Here is a 22,657-nt window from a genome sequence, read left to right on the forward strand (position 1 = left end):
AATAGGGTGGGATGGGGGGATGGTTTGGGTATTCTCTTTTCACTTTTATTTTTTATTCTTATTCTGATTCTTTCTGATGTAAGGAAAATGTTCAGAAATAGATTGTGGTGATGAACGCATAACTATATGATCATACTGTGAACAGTTGATTGTATACCATGGATGACTGTATGGTTTGTGAATATATTTCAATAAAACTGAATTAAAAAAAAAAAAAATTCAGCATCAGTCCCACTCCCCAATTCCCTCAACACCAAATGGCATCAAAATGGAAAATGGAATATCTTTACTATATGATACAATTTATATAAAGTTTAAAACAGGCAAAACCTATCTAGGTGTTAGAAGTTAGCAAAGTAGTTACCATTACTGGAGGGAGTGGGGAAGGTTGGGGGGATGTGGGGAAGGACTGGGAGGGAACACAAGGGGACTTCTGGAGTGCTGGAAATGTTCCATGTCTTGATCTGGGTGCTGGTTACACAGGTATGTTCATTTTGGGAAAATTCATTGAGCTGTACATGTATGATACACACACTTTTCTAAATGCACATCATACTTTAACACAAACTTTACGTTTTTTTAAAAAACCAAAAAAAATGAACATCCTCTCGGGACAATAATGAAATCCCACTGTCACTATGGAAATTTGTCCCGCTTCATCTTTGGTCTCAACATCTGCCCAGACAGGGAAGACCAGGTTGGCAAAGCGGATATCATGTGCAAAGAATCAGTGTGGGATGGAGAACGATGTCTCCAAGGAGCTGAGGAGCATGCACTTGGATGATACAACAGCTCAGAAGCAAGGCATGGCAACTGAGTCCACGGTACCTGGGTAAGGGGGACGGTCACTTGACAAATAGTAACTCCTGTTCTCTAAAAATCTCAGTGTTAACTATCAAAAATTAACTGCAAAGATCACCCCCTCACCTCCTTCAGGCCTTTGCTCAAACATCATCTCAGTGTGACCTTGGCTCACTTCCCTGCTTAAAACTACAACCTACCTCCCCTTTCCCTCCCTTGCCAGCACAACACATCTCTGTCCTCCTTTCCTGCTTTGCTTTTCTCCATAGCGCTTCTCACAGTCCAACAAATGCTTTACTTACTTTTTCAATTTATTGTCTGTTTCTGCCCACCAAAATTTAAGTTCTATGAGGGATTTTAAAGATATAATTTATATTCAGTAAATTGCACATATGTGCACAGATCTATGAGTTTTGACACATGCATACACATGTGTAAAGAAAAACATTCCAATCCAAACAGAGACTATTTCCATTATCCCAGAAGTTTTCTCATGCCCCTTCCCAGTCAGTCCAAACCAGAGGCAACCATTGCTCTGATTTCTATTGCCAAAGATGAGTTTTTCCTAATTTTGAACTCTATTTAAATGTAAATGTAATCATACAATATGCACTTTGTTTTTTTTCTTTTTGAAATCTGGCTTCTTTTTGTTCAGCAAATGGTTGTTATCAGTAGTCAATCCTTTTTACTGCTTAGTACTATTCCACTGTATGAATATATGTTCTCCTGTTAATGGTATTTGGATTGTTTCCAATTTTTGTGTATATGAATAAAGATTCTACAAATATTTTTGTATAAGTCTTTTGGGGGGTATATGCTTTTATTTTTTTTAATACTTAGAAGTAGATGGCAGGGATTTTTGTCTACTTTGTCTATGGCTGTATTCTCAGTGCCTAGAGTAGTGCCTGGCACAGCACAAGTGTTCAATAAATTTGCTGAATGAATAAATGGTGGTACTTCAATTCCATCCCTTTGAAGAGCCTGAACTTTTGGCTGACTCAACACAATATCAGAACACTGTGATTCACTGCTCTCAAGTGGCCAAGTCCAGCAAAGCTGTACTATTTCTTGAATATCTTGCAGTTATCTTGACATTTTAATTCTCTGGTTCCTCTAGACATGTGTGGAATGCCTATTTTGGATGCTAAAATGAACGCACTATGAATATAAAGATACTTAAAATAGTTTCTGGCCTTAAAGACTCATACAGTCTGATAGCAGAGAGGGCAGCAGGGAAACAAAAACGATGATCAGAATGGTAAAATGCTAAAAACAAATGCACAAGGTCATAAGGCAAAAGTACTTTTTGAGTGGGTGTGGGTAGAGCCTCGGGGCAGGCTTCCAAGAAAAAGGGGACTCTTAAAGGATACACAAGGATTAACCCAGCAGATAAAAAGAGTGTAGGGCAAGGCTTTAGATTTAAAACATCAATTTCAGTTTGCTGAGTTTAAGAAGTGAAGTAGGGAGCAGATCATGAAGTCTTGCAGGCCAAGTGAGAGAATGTGGATGTTTCATCCTGTTGGTGACGGGAGGCTACTGAAGTATTTTAAATAGAGAAGCTGCACAGGCAAATCCGTATTTGAATGGTATGGAAAATGGGTTTGAAGGGGATAAAACCAGAGTTGGAAAACATGCTTGTCCGTTTCAGTAATCTGGCCTAAACCATGGTTGTCATAGGAGGAATGGGGAGGAAGAAACAGATTCAAGATGATCTTAAGACATAAAATCATTAGAGCTTTGTAATTGACTGGATATGATGGAGTGAGAGAAAAGAATCATGAATAATCCTTAGCATTTCTGACTTAAGTGACAAGAGATGCTGCCAACTGAGAGAAAAGTGTGGCTGGGAATGGAGGAGAAAGCAGTCCATTTTGGACACACTGAGTTTGAGGAGCCTAGGGATAGCAAAGGCTGAAAGACTGCTAGCTATTCACAAATAACTGTTTTCCCCTGTCCTTCTTGGTGATAGATTACTGGCCACCTGGAATAAAGACTTTTCGAGCCTCACTTGCAACTACGTGTGGCCTTAAGACTAAATTCAGACAAAAGAGATCCAAGCTCCAGAATCATGTACAGCTTTGGGAGGTATCCTCAAATGGGAGAAATATGCCTTTCTTCTTTTTTCCTCCTTGCTGGCTGGATGTAGATGTGATGAATGGAGCATAAACAACTATTTTACATCATGAGAAGGAAAGCACATGTTGAGGACGGTGGAACGAGAGAGAGAAGGCTGGATCCCTGACAACTTAGTGTACCATATAAACCCCAGGCTACTTACCTCTGAACTTCTAATGTGTGTTTCTATCTTGCTTAAGGCACTATTATTTGGGGTTTCCTGTCACAAGCAGCCAAGCTAATCCTAACTGATCATCTATGACATATCCAAGTGGAAATGTCCCAGAACGAACTAGACACATGAACCAGAGGTCTGGGAAGGTCTTCCCTTCTGGCAATTCCACTGTCATCATTCTTCTAAGTAAAATTTGAAATTAAAATCCTACTTATTGCTTCATGCAGAGGAGAAGAGGAAGAGTTACTTGATTTCCTGGTGTTTCATTTTGCACTGAAAGAAATAATCAAGCACCACTCTTCTTTTGAAAGTTAAGTCATATCATGTCATGTGGGTGATGGGCCCTATTCTTCTATATGATTTCCTCACATGCATCACTTAAATAGTTGCTCTCAAGCAGTTTGCTTTGATGATGACCAAACTATTAATTATACTGGACATTAATATATTCTATAATATCTACATAAGCCCAAAAGATCTTGGAGGCCAGAGCCTAGAGGTGTATACCACTCTCTCAGGAATCAGTTCAGAGACTATATCTCCCCATGGGTGACCCTGTAGAACTGTCACCACTCGACCCAGAAACAGCTGGTTTATCCACAGAAGACCTACTTCTATAGGAGCAGCTGGCTTCAGCAGATAAAGAAGCTGCCTGGAGCCAAACCAGCTATAGACTTCTCTATCAACTCAAAGGAAAGGTATTGAATATCCCTGTTTTCAACTATTTTACAACAAACATGACACAGAGCATGAAGCAGGTACCAATTTGTAAAAATGATAGGGGTGGTAGAGAATAGACAGCAAGGGAGATATGAGAGAGGTCAAACAATGCCAGTGGCTTGTGGATCCCATAGCTTTACCACAGTAGATCCCCCACGCTATGGTTCAGTGAGATGGATGATGGGGCAAGGCTGTCTGGTGAGACCTGCCTAGGGTCAAAAGGGTAACTACTACCTGATTCGTTCACTGGGGGAGGATCCGGAGGCCTCCTGCAGTAGGGAGAGTCACATCAATGGGTCATAGCAAAAAGCCTTTTACAGTAGCTGCCTTATCAGGATACGGCACCATTAGGGAAGGAGAAAAAGGAAGTATGAACATGCAGACAAGACAATTATTCTTGAAAGCCACAAACAATGTTGTATCTATGTTAAAGAAAGTCCTTGAGGCTAGGGAGGAATCTGTATGTCCCGTTCCTTTAAAACTTAATTTATATTCATTGACTGATGAACAGATAAACAAAAGAGATAAACAAAATGTGGTATATATATATATATATATATATATATACACATACATCCACACAATGGAAAATTATTTGGACATAAAAAGGACCAAAATACTCACACATGCTACAAAATATGGATGAACCTTGAAAATATCACACCAGTTAAAGAAGCCAGGCAAAAAAGCCCATGTTCTACATGATTCTGGTTATACAAAATGTCCAGAAAACGGAAATCCATAGGAACAGAAAGTAGATTAGTGGTTGCCTAGAAAGGACAGGGAGGTGGGAGTGGGGGATGAAAATTGGTGGGGAGGTTGAAGGATGATGGCCAAAGGCTACAGGGTTTCTTTGGGGGATGACGAAAATGTTCTAAAACTGATTGTGGTATCAAAGAGTAGAGTGAATTAATCTCAGATTGATAGCTGAATTGTAAGTAAAGAACTTTCAATTAAAAAAAAAAACTGTGGTGATGGTTCTAAACTCTGTGAATATCCTAAAAACTACTGAATTGTACGCTTCAAATAGGTTAATTGTATGATACATGAATTATATCTGTGCTGATGGTTTGGATATATTATGTCCCCCAGAAAAGCCACGTTCTTTAACACAATCTTGTAGGGGCAGACTTATTAGTCTTTAGATTAGGGTGGAAATTTTGATTGAGTGTTTCCATGGAGATGTGACTCACCCAACTGTGGATGAGACCTTTTGATTAGATATTTCCATGGAGGTGCTATCCACCCATTTAGGGTAGGTCTTGATTGGTTCACTAGAGTACTTAAGAGAGCTCAAGAGCCAATACAGACACTGATGCTTGGAGACGCTTGGAGATGCAGCAGAAGGATGTTTGGAGATGCTGCGCTAGGAGAGGAAGTCCAGAGTTTGCCCTGGAGAAGCTAACAGAAGACCCCCAGACGCTTAGAGAGAAACACCCTGGGAGAAAGAAGAAGGATGCACAGGAACCGAGAGAAAGGAGCTAAGACAGATGCCCAGAAACATTTTGGAGGAAGCCATTTGAAACACAACCCAGGAGCAAAGGACCAGCAGACACCAACCACATGCCTTCCCAGCTGACAGTGAAGGTATCCGCTTGTTGATGCCTTAGTTTGGACACTTTTATGGCCTCAGAACTATAACATTGTAACCTAATAAATCCCCTTTATAAAAGCCAATCCATTTCTGGTATTTTGCATAACAGCAGCTTTAGCAAACCAAACAATATCAATAAAGCTGCTACAAAACAAAACAAAAGGAAAAAAACCCTCACAAAACTTAATTTATCAATGTATTGTAACTTCTATCAAAATCCTTAAGCGTTCCCCTACCTTCAGAATTTTGCAAATTGATTCTAAAGTTCATCTGGAAGACAAGCCAAAACAAGTTTTTAAAAAGGATGACGGAAGAGACTGAGCCTGGAATAATAATAAAACACATTATAAAGTTCAAACTCACACAGCAATAGAGACAAGGACAGAATAAAGGAGTAGAACTATGTATAGGAAGGAATTTAGGATATTATGAAGAGAGACTTATCAGTGAAGAAAGAAGGGAGTATTTATAAATGGTGTTGAAGCAATTAGCTATCCATTTGGAATAGTAATTAACCATAAGGGAAAATAAATTATTAATGGAATTTAAAAAGCTAAATGTAAAACAAAATCATGAGAGTATTAGAAAATATTGAGGCATATTTTTATAATTTTGGAATGGGGAAGGAAGATTTCCTAAGCAAGATACCAAATTCAAAAACCATGAGAGGGAGAGAGAGGGGAAGATGGCGGCATAGAGAGGAGTGGAAGCTAGTTAGTCCCGCTGGAACAACTAATACACAACCAGAAAAAACTAGTAAATAATCTAGAATAACTGCTGGGGGACAAACATGACTGTCCATATATCATACACCAGCCTGGATTGGGAGGAATGCCTGAGATCCCAGCATAAAATCTGTAAGTAAAAAATTGCAGACCCGAGCTGGGAGCCCCTCCCCCACGGCAGCCCAAACTGCAAAGCCTTGCTGTGATAGAGAGCAGCATTCTCTGAATGAGTGAATATACCCCAGCCCAGTTCCAACTGAGGTTTTAATTAACAAATGTTGACTGCTCAATACAAGCTACGAATCCCCAACAAACAGACAGAGGCTTTTGGTGATAACTGGCCTTAGAGAGTGGAGGACCTCTCTGGGAGGGAGGGGGAGCCCAGAGGACCAGGTGCGGTCTCTGGCCGATGGGTGAAACTGAGGGTGGCTGTAGACTGGCTCTGAAAGGGGGCTTTCTGTCCCTTTTCCAGCTCAGTGGAGAAAGCCTCAGCCATTTTAAGTTCCCAGCGCTCTGACCCAGACAAAGGTGGAGACAGCAGAGGCAGAGAGACTACTCAAATTCAAATGATTTCTCTCTAGGGGGTGTATTTTCCCTACAAGGAAAGAGGTGGTGCCAAGCTCTACTACCTGTCTTCCATTAAGAACCTGACCCCAGAGCCTGGGGGAAAACAGCCACAGGCCACACCTCCTTACAGCAGTCTTAAGTGACAGGCTGACAGGCACCACTTGATGGGCAGAAAAGCACAGTGGCTTGAGGCCTCACAGGGAGTATCAATCTTCTAAGACCAGATACTATTGCCTCCTTCTGGGATCTGAGCCTGTTCTGGTCCGGGAAAACCTGATTGGGGTAACCAAGGAGATCAGATGCCTAGACAAAAGAAAAATACAACCTACACTAAGAAAAACAAAGTTATGGTCCAGTCAGAGGAACAAACTTACACTTCAACTGAGATATAGGAATTGAAACAACTAATGCTAAATCAATTCAAAAAGTTTAGGGAAGATATGGCAAAAGAGATGAAGCATATAATGAAAACACTGGGCGTACATAAGGTAGAAATCGAAAGTTTGAAGAAACAACTGGCAGAATCTACGGAAATGAAAGGTGCAACACAAGAGATAAAAGACACAATGGAGACATACAACAGCAGATCTCAAGAGGCAGAAGAAAACACTCAGGAACTGGAGAGCAAGATACCTGAAAGCCTACACATATTAGAACAGGTAGAGAAAAGAATGGAAAAATATGAGCAAGGTCTCCGGGAATCGAGTGACAACATGAAATGCAGGAATGTATGTGTCATGGGCATCCCAGAAGGAGAAGAGAAGGGAAAAGGGGCAGAAGCAATAATAGAGGAAATAATCAATGAAAATTTCCCATCTCTTATGAAAGACATAAAATAACAGATCCAAGAAGTGCAGCATACCCCAAAGAGAATAGATCTGAATAGGCCTAGGCCAAGACACTTAATAATCAAATTATCAAACATCAAAGATAAAAAGAGAGTCCTGAAAGCAGCAAGAGAAAAGCAATCCATCACATACAAAGGAAGTTTGATAAGATGATGTGTGGATTTCTCAACAGAAACCATGGAGGCAAGAAGGAAGTGGTGTGATATATTTAAGATACTGAAAGAGAAAAACTATCAACCAAAAATCCTATATCCAGCAAAACTGTCCTTCAAATATGAGGGAGAGCTTAAAATATTCTCTGACAAACAGACAATGACAGTTTGTGAACAAGATACCTGCTCTACAGGAAACACTAAAGGGAGCACTACAGACAGAAAGGAAAAGACAGGAGTGAGAGGTTTGGAACACAATTTTGGGAGATAGTAGCACAGTAATGTAAGTACACTGAACAAAGATGACTGTGAGTATGGTTGAAAGAGGAAGGTTAGGAGCATGTGGGACATCAGAAGGAAAGAGGAAAGATAAAGACTAGGACTGTATAACTCAGTGAAACCTAGGGTGTTCAATGATTGTGATAAAAGGTACAAATATGCTTTTTCATGAGGGAGAACAAATGAATGTCAACATTACAAGATGTTAAAAATAAGATGGGATTGGGGGAAAAATACAATCAATGCAAACTAGAGACTATAATTAACAGGAACATTGTATTATGCTTCCTTTAATGTAACAAAGGCAATATATCAAAGCTAAATACAAATGTGGGGGTGGACACAGGGGAGGGGTATGGCAGGGAGTCTTGGCACTGGTGATGTTGCCTGACTTTATTCTACTTTGGTTTAATGCTATCTTTCTTTCTGTCACTTCCTAGCTGTCATGATTTTTTTTTTTCTTTTCTTTTCTCTTTCTTTTTTTTTTTTCTTTTGTCTCTCTAGCTTCTTTGACTCTTCCTCCTTTTTTGTGGAAGAAATGAAGATGTCCTTATATAGATAGTGGTGATGGTGATGAATACATAAATACATGACTATACAGAGAACTATCGATTGTTTACTTAGGTTGGAATGTATGGTGTGTGAACGAAACCATCTTAAAAAAATGGGTTGATGAAGAAAACTTGAGGGCACTATATTGAGTGAAATAAGACAAACACATAAAGGACAAATACTGCAGGGTCTCACTGATATGAACCTGTTACAATATGTAAATTCATAGACATGAAATGTAAGTTACCAGGATATAGAACGGGGCTAAAGAATGGGGATCGGTTCCTTATTATGAGCAGAATGTTTAACTAGGGAGAACTTAAAAGTTTGGAAGTGGACAGAGGTGATGGTAGCACATTGTGAGAATAACTAACAGTGCTGAATGGTCCATGAATGTGGTGGAAAGGGTAAGTTCAGAGTCACGTATGTCATCAGAAAGAAAGCTGGAGGTTAAAAGATGGGACTGTACAAAACAGTGAACCTTGTGGTGGACAATGCCCATGACACTATAACTAGAAGTTAATAACAGAGAGGCAAATAGAAAAAAATATATACCTATTGCAAACTATATACTACAGTAAGTAGTATTTTAACATTCTTACATCAACAGTAACAAATATACTACTACAGTTAGTAGTATTTTAACATTCTTACATCAACAGTAACAAATATACTATACCAGTACTATGAATCAGTAATGGAGGGGGGTGGTTAGGGGTATGGGAGGATTGGAGTTTCCTTTTTTTGTTTTTATTTGTTTTCTGGAGTAATTAAAATGTTCTAAAAATTGAAAAAAAATTAATTGTGGTGATAGATGCACAGCTGTACGATGGTACCGTGGGCAACTGATTGTACACTTTGGATCTTTGGATAATTGTATGGTTTGTGAACAGTCTCAATCAAAACAAAACAAAACAAAACAGAACAAAAAAAACATGAGGCAGATGTTTCCTCTGAAGTCCTCATCAGTTTGTAATCACTTGTTTACTTGCTTGTGTGCCTCCCCACTAAACCAGAGGCTGCACGAGGTCAGAGTCCATATCTGTCTTCTAGTCACTCCCCTGGCACATAGTAGTTCCTTAATAAATACTTGTCAAATGGATACATTTGTCTACATAGAAATTAATAAATTCTATAAAAGGAGACACAATAAACAAAGTTAAAAGAAAACAATGATCTGGGAGAAAAATTAGGTTGAACAATATGAAATTACCATTTTGTGGGTCAAAAATGGTTGAACATTAGCAATTTCAAATGGTTCAACCAAATATTTTTAACACATGCCAAATAAAGGCTTGTACAAAACAATAAGCCCAATAACTCAATAGAAAAAAAATGGGTAAAAAATCTAACAAAGTAGACTAAAAAAGAAACAAATCTAAGACACGTAAGAAAAGATAAATAACTTAGCTGATGAGCAAGGGGAAACCAAAACTGAAACACAAACCATGGTTTAGTTATCAGATTGGTGAAACTTGAATAGACTAAAATATCTAGTTTTGCTAAGGATATGAGGAAAAGGGCACCCACACATTAGTGGTGGAGCGCAAACCGGTATACATTTTTTGGACTATAAATTTGGTAGACCCTCTTTGGCCTGCTCTTGGGACTAGCAGTTTCACTTCTAAGACTCTCTTTCAGAGAAATATATGTGTTTTAGCACAAACGTACAAGGATAGTCATTGCAGTGTTATTTATAAAAGCTAAAAATTATAGACAACCTAAATGTCCCTCCTTAGAAGAATAATTAAATAAACTATAGAAAAGTCTTACTATGGAAATATATGCAATTATTTAAAATGACAAGGTAGATCTATATGTCCAGACTTGGAAAACTGGCCATGACATTTTTTAATGACAACAAGCAAGACGTAGAAAAGTATAGAAAAAATAACCCATTTTTCAGAACACAAAAAGAAAAGCAATATATGCAGGTCTATTTGTACACAGGAGAAAGTCTGGAAAAATACACACAAAAGGTTAACAGTAGTTATCCCTCAGATGTCGGGAGGACTAACACTTCTATATTGTTTTGATTTTTTAATGAACATGTACTCTTACTGTAATTTTTTTTTTTTAAAGCAAGCAAACAATAACAAATGTGCTGCCTGCCTTGGAGCAGAGAATGAAGTACAGGGAGTCATTAAAAGTCCAAAGACATGGATTTAAGTCAGGATACCACCAAGTCGTATATAGAGTTTGAGTTTAGAAAACCCATTAAACCTCTGAGCTTTGCATTTCTCACCTGTAAAATGGGTTGATACCAGAGATACTGGAGCCCACTAAATGAAATTAGGTACATCAAAATATTTTGCAAATGGTAAAATGCTTTAATTGGCGTAACAGGGCCCTAGAGGTTGAAAGTCAGAAAAATGAGGGCTGAAGTTACAAATTCCTAAGGGAAAACGAGATGAAGGGAAACCTAGAGAGCAAAAGAGGCTTAAAAGACATATCAACCAACAGTAACATGTGGACCTGATTTGGACCCCAATTCAAACCGTTGGCCTCGGATAGCTAGTCCCTCGACTCCACCCACAAGCTGTCCCACGTACTGGGACCGGGTTCTGGTGCAGAGAGTCTCTAGTCCTGAGACATGGCACAGATGGAAAGGGGGCTGCCTTCTCACTCGTCACACACTGCACATTCATGGGGAAGCTGGTGCTAAACTCCTAGATGACCTGCTTCTGTGTTGAGGTTTTGTACATAACAGAGCAGCTCCCTTGCTGCAGCCCTCAACACAAAGGTTTGTAGAAAAACAAAAATAAAATAAGAGCCAAAAGATAGAAACAACCAAGTGTCCATCAACAAATGGATAAATAAAATGTGGTACATACATGCAATGGAATATTATTCAGCCAAAAGAAAGAATGAAGTTATGAGACATGCTGCAACATGGAAGAACCCTGAAAATACTATGCCCAGTGAAATAAGTAAGGCACATAAGGACAATACTGTATGGTATCACTTAAAAAAGACGGCTAGAAAGCAAAGTCAGAGATAGAAATGGATTAGATACTGTCAGTGTAATTAACAATCTAAGTGTGAGAATGGTTGAAAGAGGAAGTCTAGGGTCGTGTATATCACTAGAAGGAAAGATAGAGGATAAAACATGGGACTATATAACGCAGTGAAACCTGTTGTGAATGATGACTGTAGTTAAATGTACAAACATAAGAAAGTTCTTACATGAACTAGCACATATGTACATCACCATTACAAGGTGTTAATAACAGGGTAACATGGGAAACATACAATTAATGCAAACTAAGCTAACGGTAACACTGTAATATTCTTTCATCAATTGTAACAAAGGTACTACACCAAAGCTAAGTGTCAATAATGGAGTATAAGAAGGATGGAACTTTTTTTTTTTTCAGAGCAATGAGAATGTTCTCAAATTGATTGTGGTGGTGAATGCATAACTATGTAATTATACTGAGAGCCACTGACTATACACTTGGGCAGGATTGTATGGTGTGTGAACATAACTGTTTGAAAAAAAAAGAAAAAGAAAGTGGATTAGAGGTTACCAGGGGTTGGGGGAGGAAAAAAGGGAGTGTTTCTTTGGGAAAAAAAGAGAGTGTGTGTGTATTTTATATAATGTGAATAATGTCTCAATAAAGTTGTTTAAAAAGAGATTGGCCATGAGTTGGTATTGTTGAAGCTGGATAATGGGTATCTGTTGTATTATTCTTTCTACTTTTACATATGTTTGAAATTTGCACAATCAAAAGTTTGTTTTTTGAAGTGAATGGGCCCCACTTCCTAGGTCTAGGAGGAGGAACCAACAATCTGTGCAACAATCAGAGCAATCGACAATCAGAGCAACAATCTGAAGTCTGTTGCAGGGGTGAAAATGAGTGCAACCTTGTCAAGACTAATCTCTAGGAAGGGCAGAGAAGCCCTGGGTCAGTAAGAATTTCACTGGCCAGGTGAGGCTCATCAACCAGCTGCCAGGATTAGAATGAATCATTATCAAGAAAAGCACAGTGGTCGCCAGGACGGATGGGGCTGGGCACCAGTAGAAAGTAAAGCAAAACTTGGTAGAAATTTGGCAGCTAACAAATTATCTAAATATACAATGAGAAGTGCAGCTGCTAAGGAATATTTTTAAATGGCACAATACTATTACCAAGACTTCACGCCAACATCGAGACCTCAAGTGGATTAATAATTTTGTAGGCTCATCCTTTAGTACCATTTTAAAAAACTGCTATTGCAAGAAACAACCCCTAAATCCCAATAGCTCAATTTATAGGCTCTCTAAATAAAGTTAAATAACACAGTAGAATTCAGCTGCCTCCAAAAGTTGACCTAATAACATGGGGGCGGGGGGGAAGCCCTCTAAAAAGAGCTTAATTTTTATGCTTCTGGTAGCAGAATTTTGACTGGTCTTGCCTGTTGTTTAGGGTCACCTGACAGAGTAAGAGTGACCTTCCACCCTTACTCCCAGTCCTACTCTGGTTGCTGCTACTTAAGGGGAAAACGGATAGTGTCATTCAGTTGCCTTAACTTTTTGAGACTGCCTCAATGAAAGACTGCAAACACAATCTCTTTGAGTCCCATTAGGAAACCTGAATAGGATGGAACAAGTGAGATATTTCTTATGCCCTCCCTCTCCAAGGAGCTCTACTCTCTTTCAGTTTTCATGCCCCTGCCACAGGTTCTTCCAAATACCACACTTATCCCACCAAACCAGGGTCTAAAGATAAGGGCTCTAGTTCTAACTCTGCCATTAATAAGGAGACAGGGATATCTCATAGCTCATCCATGAAATGAAGGGATTAGAAGGGATGATTTTCCAAGGTCCCTTTCAATGTTTTGATTCCTAAATGAATTTCTCTTTATCTGACTAAGAGAACCAAAGCCTTGGACCATGACCGATGAGTTTTCCTGTGACTCTCCGAGCACAGTGATGGAGGAAACCAAAAAAGAAAAACAGAGGATTCTCAACTCCTTTTAAGGCTGTCTGCATAACTTGGCTGGAGAAGGGGGCTGGGACCAAAAGAACACCTGCCATCATGAAATCTAATCACCCCATCCAAAGTGGCAAGGACTCCAGTGGAACAGGAGGTGAAGATGGAATAGGAGAAATCGAGGTCCTGGAGCTCTCCTTGACCAAGTCCATTACCTCCCTTGTGAGCTGGATCCTGGTGCCACAACCTTTCCTCCTCTACATGTCCCCACTGTGCTTCTAAGATACAGCATGTGAACTGACGTGTGAAGGCCTGATGTACAATCTAAAATTCCGGCTTTCACGGATGAGGGCCTATGTTTGAGACAAGTTCAAAATAATTCCAAAATAACCCTTTAAATGGCAGAACATAACTATATCAATTTGGTCCTTCTTGTGACAAAGCAGGACTTTTTAGGTGAGACCTGTGACCAACTCAAGAGATAAATTCCAAGCTGCCACTGCTGTTAAAACAGGTTTAACTGTGTGTTCTAAAGACACTGTCTCTTTTTTAGGAAGACGTTTGCTGACTGCACTCTTGGGAGAAAACAAACATCACAGATAAGAAAGAGCAACAGCTTGTTCAATTTGGTACTCGTGCTTCTTACCCACATATTCTGAGAGGAAGACGACAAAGAACGGAGTGACCAGGTCATTAATTCCCTGGACATACCCACTGGCAGGGTGTCGGATGGCCCAAATAAATAGAATTCTTTCGAAGATCTAGGAAATTGAGAAAGAAAGAAGACATGTGTTAAACCATGGGGATATACTCCCCTTCCATTACCTATCTCGCAATTTATCTCAGGGTTGGTGCAACATTTTTAGGAAAATTTTTTTAAAACTACGGGACATTTGCAATGGATAGAGGTGGCCTAAGGGTACATCAATGGGTGAACTGGAAGGGCGAGCTGTGGTGTAGACATACAATGGAATATTGAGGGGCTGCAAGAAGGAATGAAGCTGTGAGGCAAGCAACTAGGTGAATGAACCTTGAGGACATTATGTTGGGTGAAAAAAGCCAGAAACAAAAGGACTAATATTGTAAGGCCTCACTAATATAAACTAACTATAATGAGCAAATACTGAGAACTGAATTCAAGAGCATAGGTTATCAGTGAATAGAACAGGGCAGAGACTGGCAATTGATGATGCAGGAGTACAGAATGTCCAATAAGGCTTATTGTTAAGGTTCCTCGATTGTAAGCTCTTACAGAAGTCACATTATTCCTGAGTTTTAACTTTACTTAAGAGACGTTTATTTGCTACAAAATTTATATTTTCTGTAGTACACTATCTAATTTAACCTGTATGGTCAGTTTATTTAAACAACATAATTACATGGAACCTGAGAGCTTTTTATTCTGTACAGGTAAATGTAATATCTCAATACATCCCAGAGTATTTTGGGCAGAAAATAAAAAAGTATTTGCAAAGTCCCCTTGAGGGACTGGGGAGAACTATTAAACTTCCCCACCTGGGGAATTTCTGATATTCTCACAAGCATTAGGGACACCCAATTTAATAAGTCAAGACCTCGATCTTGGGGCTTGCCCTTATGTAACTTATTCCTGCAAAGGAGAAGCTAAGCCTACTTATAATTATGCCTAAGAGTCACCCCCAGAGAACCCCTTTTGTTGCTCAGATCTGTCCTCTCTCTCTCTCAGCCAATTCTGCAAATAAACTCATACCCTCCCCACTAGGTGGGACATGACTCCCAGGGGTATAAGTCTCCCTGGCAACTTGGGACAGGATTCCCAGGACAAGCCTGGCCCTGGCATCATGGGATTGAGAAAGCCTTCTTAACCAAAAGGGGGAAAAGAAATGAAGCAAAATAAAGTTACAGTAGCTGAGAGATTTCAAATAGAGTTGAGAGGTCATTCTGGAGGTTATTCTTACGCATTATATAAATGTTCCTTTTTAGTTTCTAGCGTATTAGAATAGCTAGAAGGAAATACATGAATCTGTTGAACTGTAATCCAGTAGACTTGATTCTTGATGATGACTGTATAACTATATACTTATATCATGGGACCATGTGATTGTGAAAACCTTGTGACTGACACTCCCTTTATCCAGTGTGTGGACAGAGGAGTAATAAAATAAAGACAAATATATATATAAATAATAAGAGGGGATAAGGGGTGTGGGATGTTTTGGGTGTTCTTTTTAATTTTTTTTCTTTATTTTGGAATAATGAAAATGTTCTAAAACTGATTGTGGTGATGAATGCACAACTATATGATGATACTATGAGCCAACTGATTGTATACTTTGGATGGATTATATGGTGTGTAAATATATCTCAATAAAATTGCATTTAAAAACAACAACAACAACAACAACAACAAAAAACTGTGGGACAAAGGAAGTTTGTTAATGCACAAAGTTTATAAGGTACTAGCTGTTTTCAAGCAGGGGCAGATACTTCTTGCCCTTTATCTTTTCAGTATCTGACCACTCTGAGACAAAACTGAGATAAGGAAAGGAGAGCAACACAAATGGCTGAGAAAACATTTGCTATAGATGTCATTAATCCAGGCCACCATGCTCTCATTTTGTACATACTATATCTCTATTTTCAGGAGTAAAATATCAGAACATCTTAGTTCTGATACCTTTTTCTCAAGTATTTTTTGGTCACTGAAGGATTTAGAAAGGAAATGCCTTCTCTGCTACCCACCACACTCTTCCTGCTGAGAAGAAAGATCTATATTAAAATATAGATTCAGTTCTAACTCTGCTTGACTAGAACAGTGACAGACATTACATACAAGAAGTTACTTTATAGATCAGGATGCAACCCAGACATTGGCTGGGGATAGGAAATCAAATAAACTGAATCCTGCGGACTCCTATAGCTGGGAATTTGAGAAAAGAAAGATCAGCCAAGGCTAAGGCTAACTCAACGCTCAATTCAAAGAGCTCTCACATCCAGTGTCCTACTATAAAGCTGCGAAGGAAATTCTGTTTCAGGGAGTGTATAGATCCAGCATCGGACACAAGACTTACACATTATAAACAATTAGAAAGCAATACCACAGAATCAAATCCTCAAACTCATGGTATAGTTAGCGGGTGAACCAAGAGGTTAGGCCTGGTATCATCAGGGAGGAGGTGAGAGAAAAGGTGGCAGTCATGCTTTGCCACAGGAGTGGGAAGAACTGCCATCTATGATTGACTGGCTCTACCTCCACTACCCTCCCAGGACCGCTGAACTTGACAAAGGTTTGTCACTGAAGAGGAGCTAGTTTCACTGAGATACTCCTCGTGCTTCGCTAACTCCTTAGGTCTCAAAGTATCACTACTTCCACCTTGATAAAATAGAGCAAACACAAGAAGAGGAATTCTAAGATGTGGGTTCTAGTCTTCACTCTGTTTCCAGCTAGCCTTAAGATGCTGAGCAAGTCCCTTAACCCCTCTAAGCCCTACTCAGGTTACAGGTTTGTGGTGAAGATCAAATGAAAATGCATGGAAAAGTGCTCTAAAAAGGCCAAATCTCTGTATATGAACCTAAGGTACTATCCTGATGAGTTGCAGACCTGCCCGTGATAGCATTCATCCATGCAGACCAGGTGCCACAGAGGTATGGGGGGGCGGGGGGGGGCAGAGAATGTGAAGTACGTCCCTCACCTCCTGTACAAGTGGTTGCTGGAACAACGGAATGAGAGGATTTGTCCTTGGAATGTCAATGTGAATCTGAAAAAAGAGAAGTCATGTATAAAAACACACATGCCAGTTTGTTCTTTTGACAAGCAATTTTGAGAAGTTATTTTCTTAAAACACTGGAAATCAAGGGAGTAGATTAAGTGTTAGTGTACAACTTATCTGTAGAAAGAAATGACAGACACAAAAAATAGTCTAGTTAAACCTACCTGTCCTTTTGGAATGTGTCTTCATCGCTTACTGAACAGTGAGGAAACCTCCCCTAAATAAACCACTTAAGTCAAAAACCATGAGAGAATCAAATGGTTTTTCCTATTGCTGTAAAGTCTGTGTTTCACTCTGGGCTGGCATTTATTTAACAGGTATGGTCAAAATGTGTACCCCTCTTTCAGAATCTTATTTATCAACAGTGCCCAAGAACTACAGACCTCTGATGGCCACAATAATGAGCCAGGATAGGGTACCAGAGAAGGACCTGCTCATGAAATCATGACATGCAAGGAATAGGGAAGGACTAAGGGGAGTTGGTGTTCAGCAACTGGAGCCAGAAGTTCTTACTTCTATTACCAAAGAGGTCACTACCATTAGCACTGTGCATGCTTAGCTCTGGCCTCAGGGGAGAGGCCTTCAGGGATTTCCCATTGCCCAGTCTAACAATCCTAAGGACTGTATCAGCAGCAGCAGAGGCTACTTCAATCATGGGGTTCAAAGTAACATAACCCCAGTTGTAGACAGCTGCTGTCCTGGTCTTTTTCACCTTGTGCAATCAACAGACTACTTACTCTTCTCCTCCCTCAATGTATGATGCTCCCAGCAGACCTCTCCTCTGACTGTGGGGACCACTACGGGTGAAGATGGAAAACTCCCTGCCAAGGCTGCTGATGGCTACGGCTCCTGCAGACACAGACATGTGTGCTGAATAGGCACCACAGCTGCCAGAGGACACACTGATGTCACAATCTAAAGGGGGACTGGACCACTTGTGAGTGAACTTCTCTTTCATCTCATGTCCTATAATCTTTACTACTGCATGTGTGGTCTATGAACCAGCAGCATCAACATCACTTGGGAGCTTGTCAAGTGCAGGCCTCACTCCAGACCTACTGAATCAAAATCTACACTGTAACATGATCCCTTGATTTTATCAAGATCCTAAGTGATTTGTATGCACATTAAATTTTGAGAAGCACAGCCACTGACCAATGCTAAAAAATCTATCTACTTAAAATGGCTAAAATTAGAGCTGCTGAATGGAAAGAGGAGAAGCACTTCTGGGAAAAAAAATTAATTCCTAACCTAGTGTGCCTTGGTCTGAAGACTTAGAAATCCTATATGCTGATAACATTACCAGGAGACATACCTAAAGATTATGACTATACTAAGGAAAGAAAGAAGAGGCAAAAGGTGATGACTGTACCTGTCTGTAGGTATCCTGGTGATGCTCCTCATTTCGAGAGTCATAATACTGCTCAATGAAGCCAAAATACTCCTCCCGCTTCCGCTGCAGGGTCAATTTCCTCCTCTCAGTGTTTGCTGGAAGATAGCCCTACAGACAGGACTGTCAGTCAGATGGGGACAGACATTGGTTGGATAAATTTTTATTTTAGTCTGAGCAGTGGCTTGGAAATTATCAAAGGAATGGAAGGAAACTCCCAGGAGAACAAGGATAAATCCCTTTTTGGTTTTGGCCACCCAGTGTTTGACCTTCGCATTCAATGAGATCCACATGTGAGCAGATGTAACAAGGCCAGCTTTCCCAGGGTTATTTACACCTTTGGCCGTGCACTGTGCTGAGAGCTTGTGCTGCTGGTGAGCATTCCAGAGCTCCCAGAGCTGGCACAGTTGAGTAGGAAATGTAGGTCAGTGGGAGGGAGCTGGACCCAAGTCATGGCCTCAGAGAGCTGTGTGTGTGCAGGGCTATACTTTTGAGAATCACAGGGCTCTGGCAACCTCTCTGGTGCAGCTCAGTGGTGGGCCAAGTAAATTGGGCCGGTTACACATTCTTTTCCACTGTAAGATTCAGAATTGGAGGCTTGGGAAGCTGAATGGAATCTGTGACATAGCAGTTGTAACACCCAAAGAACTTCTGGCAGCAGCCTCCCTCCTAGCCAAAGGTCAATGAAAGGTTAACTTTCATTCTTATCCCTGGTCTAGATCCCACTCTCAATTCTTACATCTCCTGTTCACCTTTGTTCTCACCAAATCTACTCTGAGAGGCAAAGAGTAAATGGCTGCAAGATCGGGTGGGGAAAGGCAGTTAGGAGAGAGTTCTTCCCTCTTGCAGACATTTACATAATGCATTCCATGGTGGATACCTGGAGAGCAGGGATTGCGGTGGCATATTCGTTTTTTTATACCCTCACAGCACCTGGGCACCATGCCTGGCCAACAGCAGGCTTTTAATAAACATTAGATAAATAAATGAATGAATTTTATAGGTTCAGGAAATCCAAGTGTCCCTATCACAATGCTCTGTACTGGGTGATTGTGAGACTACTGCAGGCTTCCAATGAAGGCCCATTTATCAACTCCTCACAGCTTCAAAGTGGGTTTCAACTACTCTAGTGATTCCTCCTGAAAAAGAGTGAAGCACAGGGAATGCGGGAGCTTGCCCAAGCAAGAGGTGGGGTCACCCTGACTCACTATATTCTTCCTCTCTCTGTTGAGAAAGTGAGCTTGTGATTATAGCAGCTAGCTTTGTGCTCTTCTACTTGTGTGGAATAAGAAAATATTTCCATTCTACATGTTTGGGAATAAACTCAAGAATGTTTCTTTATGCACAGATATAGGACTATAGCCCAATAGTTCTGTCATATCCAGTACGATTAGAGAAGTCTATGGAGTAAGACAAATGTGACCAGACTAACCTCATCAGGCAAGAAGTGCTGTGTGAGGCTCACACTTCTCTACACAGTGGATAGAACTCACCGACAGGAGTCTCCAGGTTACAGGACGAACCTCCCTGGGAACCCCTGGCCAGCTACACTTCCTCAGCTCATCTGCAAACAGATAACAACCTCACTAGATTAGCTTTTCCCACAAAAGCTCTAAAACAAATCTCAACCAGCACTGCCTGAAGCCTCCCATCATTCAAGAAAGACGATGACCATGATCACCATCACCACCACCACCAGCACCACCAGCACCACCAGCACCACCACCACCACCCTGCTACTGACAAGCACAGGGAAAGAGCCAAAACAACAGCCCAAAGAAGCCAAGTGCCAAGGACACAGCTCTGCAGTAGCGATCCCGTCAGTTCAGAGACTAAAGTTAAAGGGGAATATAAACGTCAGTGGAAGTGAATTTCAGTAAGAATCGCACTGAGGCAAAGGAGACCAAAGCCAGAATAGTTGTACTATGGTCTACAGGCCACAGAAACCAGTCCCACCTAATTTGGTCCCTAATCTCTAGTAACATACTTCTGACTTAATACCTGTATGTCACTGCAATGGGCATCAGATCAGGAGATGCTGGAAAAGTAAAAGAAGCAAGAATAAAAAGCAATAGCTTCCAGGTTTCTAAGAATTCCAGTAACCAAGAGGTGGGGCTCACAAGGACTCACCTAAGTCAGTGTTGTGGCTGGAGAGAAGCTGACGGAATTTTTCTAGGCGGGTTTTCTCCCGGACGGTCATCGGCGGAGCCCCAGAAGCATTCTGGTCCGAGATCCGGGCAACAAGGGGGATGATAGGTCGGAGAGGGAGTGACTGCTGTTTGTGGAGAGGGTTCCTCAGGCATGTGTCACCTGAGATAATTTGAAAGAGAGAGATATCCAGTGGTGTGAAGAGCACAGATTCTGAGAAACCTTAAACATAACCGTTCAGCACTGGGTCTACAGTTGCAGGATTTTTACACTGCTGAAGGTGCCCAGCTGAGAGGCAAGGGGGCGAAAACCTAGCCTGGGCTTCGCTTGTCTGCCCAAAGGATGAGCTGCCTTTTTGCCATAAATACCAAGGCACTTGATGTGCTAATAGACTCCATATGCGGCAGCAGCTTTGAAAACTTTTTTGGCAACTCCAGAGGAAAATCAAATGCTTTTTTCTACCCCAATCTAGAACTTTTCTTGGCACCTAATAGTGAAGTCAATGGCAATGTAGTCTAAGGTAGTGCTTCCCTTTCCATGTCACAGAGCACATAAAAAACGATGACACTGTAAATAACACTGCAATAAAAGGAGGTGGCCATTCTCTAGTAGTCCCAGACCCCACCTGACTGTCCTAAGGGTGGAGAGGGTTAAAACCCCTGGCACACTGCACATGAACAAAGTAATGGTTCTATATAAAAGGAAACCCATTCCACTTTTCAAGTGTGCTTTGTTTTAAGCCATAAAGACACAGGTGTACTTTTGTCACATTGTAATAGCCAGAATTTTCAAGAAGAGTTAAAACAAAAAAGACTGGCTAGAAAGATAATTATATTGATCGAATCTCATACTCATCTTACATTTACAAACTTGTCACTTACTCCTTCCATGCAGTCCCTTCTTCGTCTTTAAGTGCGTGCCTCCAGGCATGCTTATTTATTTTAATTGTCTCAAGGTAACATTTAGAATGTGTATTAAAGTAAATAAACTCATATTTTTTACTTCTTTATTGCATTTACAGGGATTTCATTGTACTTTGTAATTTATTTTTCTTATTAGCCAAAAGTTCAGGGCATTATTTTTGATGAATTAGGGCACTCATTTGAACACCAGAATTTTAGACATTGTTTATCATTGTTGTGTTAATCCTATGATCTTTTCAAATTTTTGATTTTGAAGACCTACACTCAACCTAGAAAACATTTGCTGTATAATTTGGTCGTTTCCATTCTATCTATTGGATACTGTCATGATATCTTAAACTACAGGAGTTACATAATGAGTTTTTATTTTTATTGCTTTGAGCAAGGGAGACGGTTGTTTTGGCCATTATAACGTGAAACCACTTCTTTTTTCTTCACAATATTTGACCAAATTTGTGTGTCTATGATATTTGTAAATAAATGTGATATCCATATTTCTTATCATAAGCCTATTTAGTTTTATTCTCAATAGGGTTTTTTGGACTGTACAGTGTTTATATGATTTGAATTCCTTATACTGCAAAGACCAGTGTGTAGACATTTGCTTTTTGGCAATATTTTTCAGTGCTCCATATTAATGCCAAGGAATAAGTCTTTTGGCAACACAAACTGGTAATGCAGGTATGTTCAGGTTAAGCCAACAATATTTTGCATTTATATGCTTCTTTTCTGTCAACACTAATAAAGTCAACATTGCCTGAATGTCATAATGAAACACAACCCTGTTTAAGAATATATAACTGAAAAAGAAATTTAAAAAAAAAAAGGTAGTTTAAAAAAAAAAAATGCATGGCACAACTCTAACCTGTTCTTGGCCCACCAGTGTCCTGCACCCTGGGGGTGACTCTGGCCTAAGGCAATCCCACTTTGAGTGGTTGCAGTTCCTCTGTGCATCTATGTTTCCCCAAAAAATGAACCAGTTTTTAATTCTGCCAGGATTTGA

General features: G+C 40.2%; 1 protein-coding gene across 2 annotated transcripts in view; it reads right to left on the minus strand.

Annotated features, from left to right (window-relative positions):
* Window positions 1-22,657, minus strand: part of TBC1D22B (TBC1 domain family member 22B) — an 82,873-nt gene that overhangs the window by 32,177 nt on the left and 28,039 nt on the right. For both annotated transcript variants that reach the window (XM_037843598.1, XM_037843599.1), the window contains 5 exons: window positions 20,714-20,893; window positions 20,077-20,147; window positions 18,566-18,694; window positions 17,116-17,181; window positions 14,091-14,205 (listed from right to left, as the gene is read on the minus strand). In XM_037843598.1, coding sequence (XP_037699526.1) covers window positions 14,091-14,205; window positions 17,116-17,181; window positions 18,566-18,694; window positions 20,077-20,147; window positions 20,714-20,893 — 561 coding nt within the window. The remainder of the gene's footprint in view (window positions 1-14,090; window positions 14,206-17,115; window positions 17,182-18,565; window positions 18,695-20,076; window positions 20,148-20,713; window positions 20,894-22,657) is intronic.

The sequence above is a fragment of the Choloepus didactylus genome, chromosome 7 (genome assembly GCF_015220235.1).
Source record: "Choloepus didactylus isolate mChoDid1 chromosome 7, mChoDid1.pri, whole genome shotgun sequence".
Classification (NCBI taxonomy): Eukaryota; Metazoa; Chordata; class Mammalia; order Pilosa; family Megalonychidae; genus Choloepus; species Choloepus didactylus.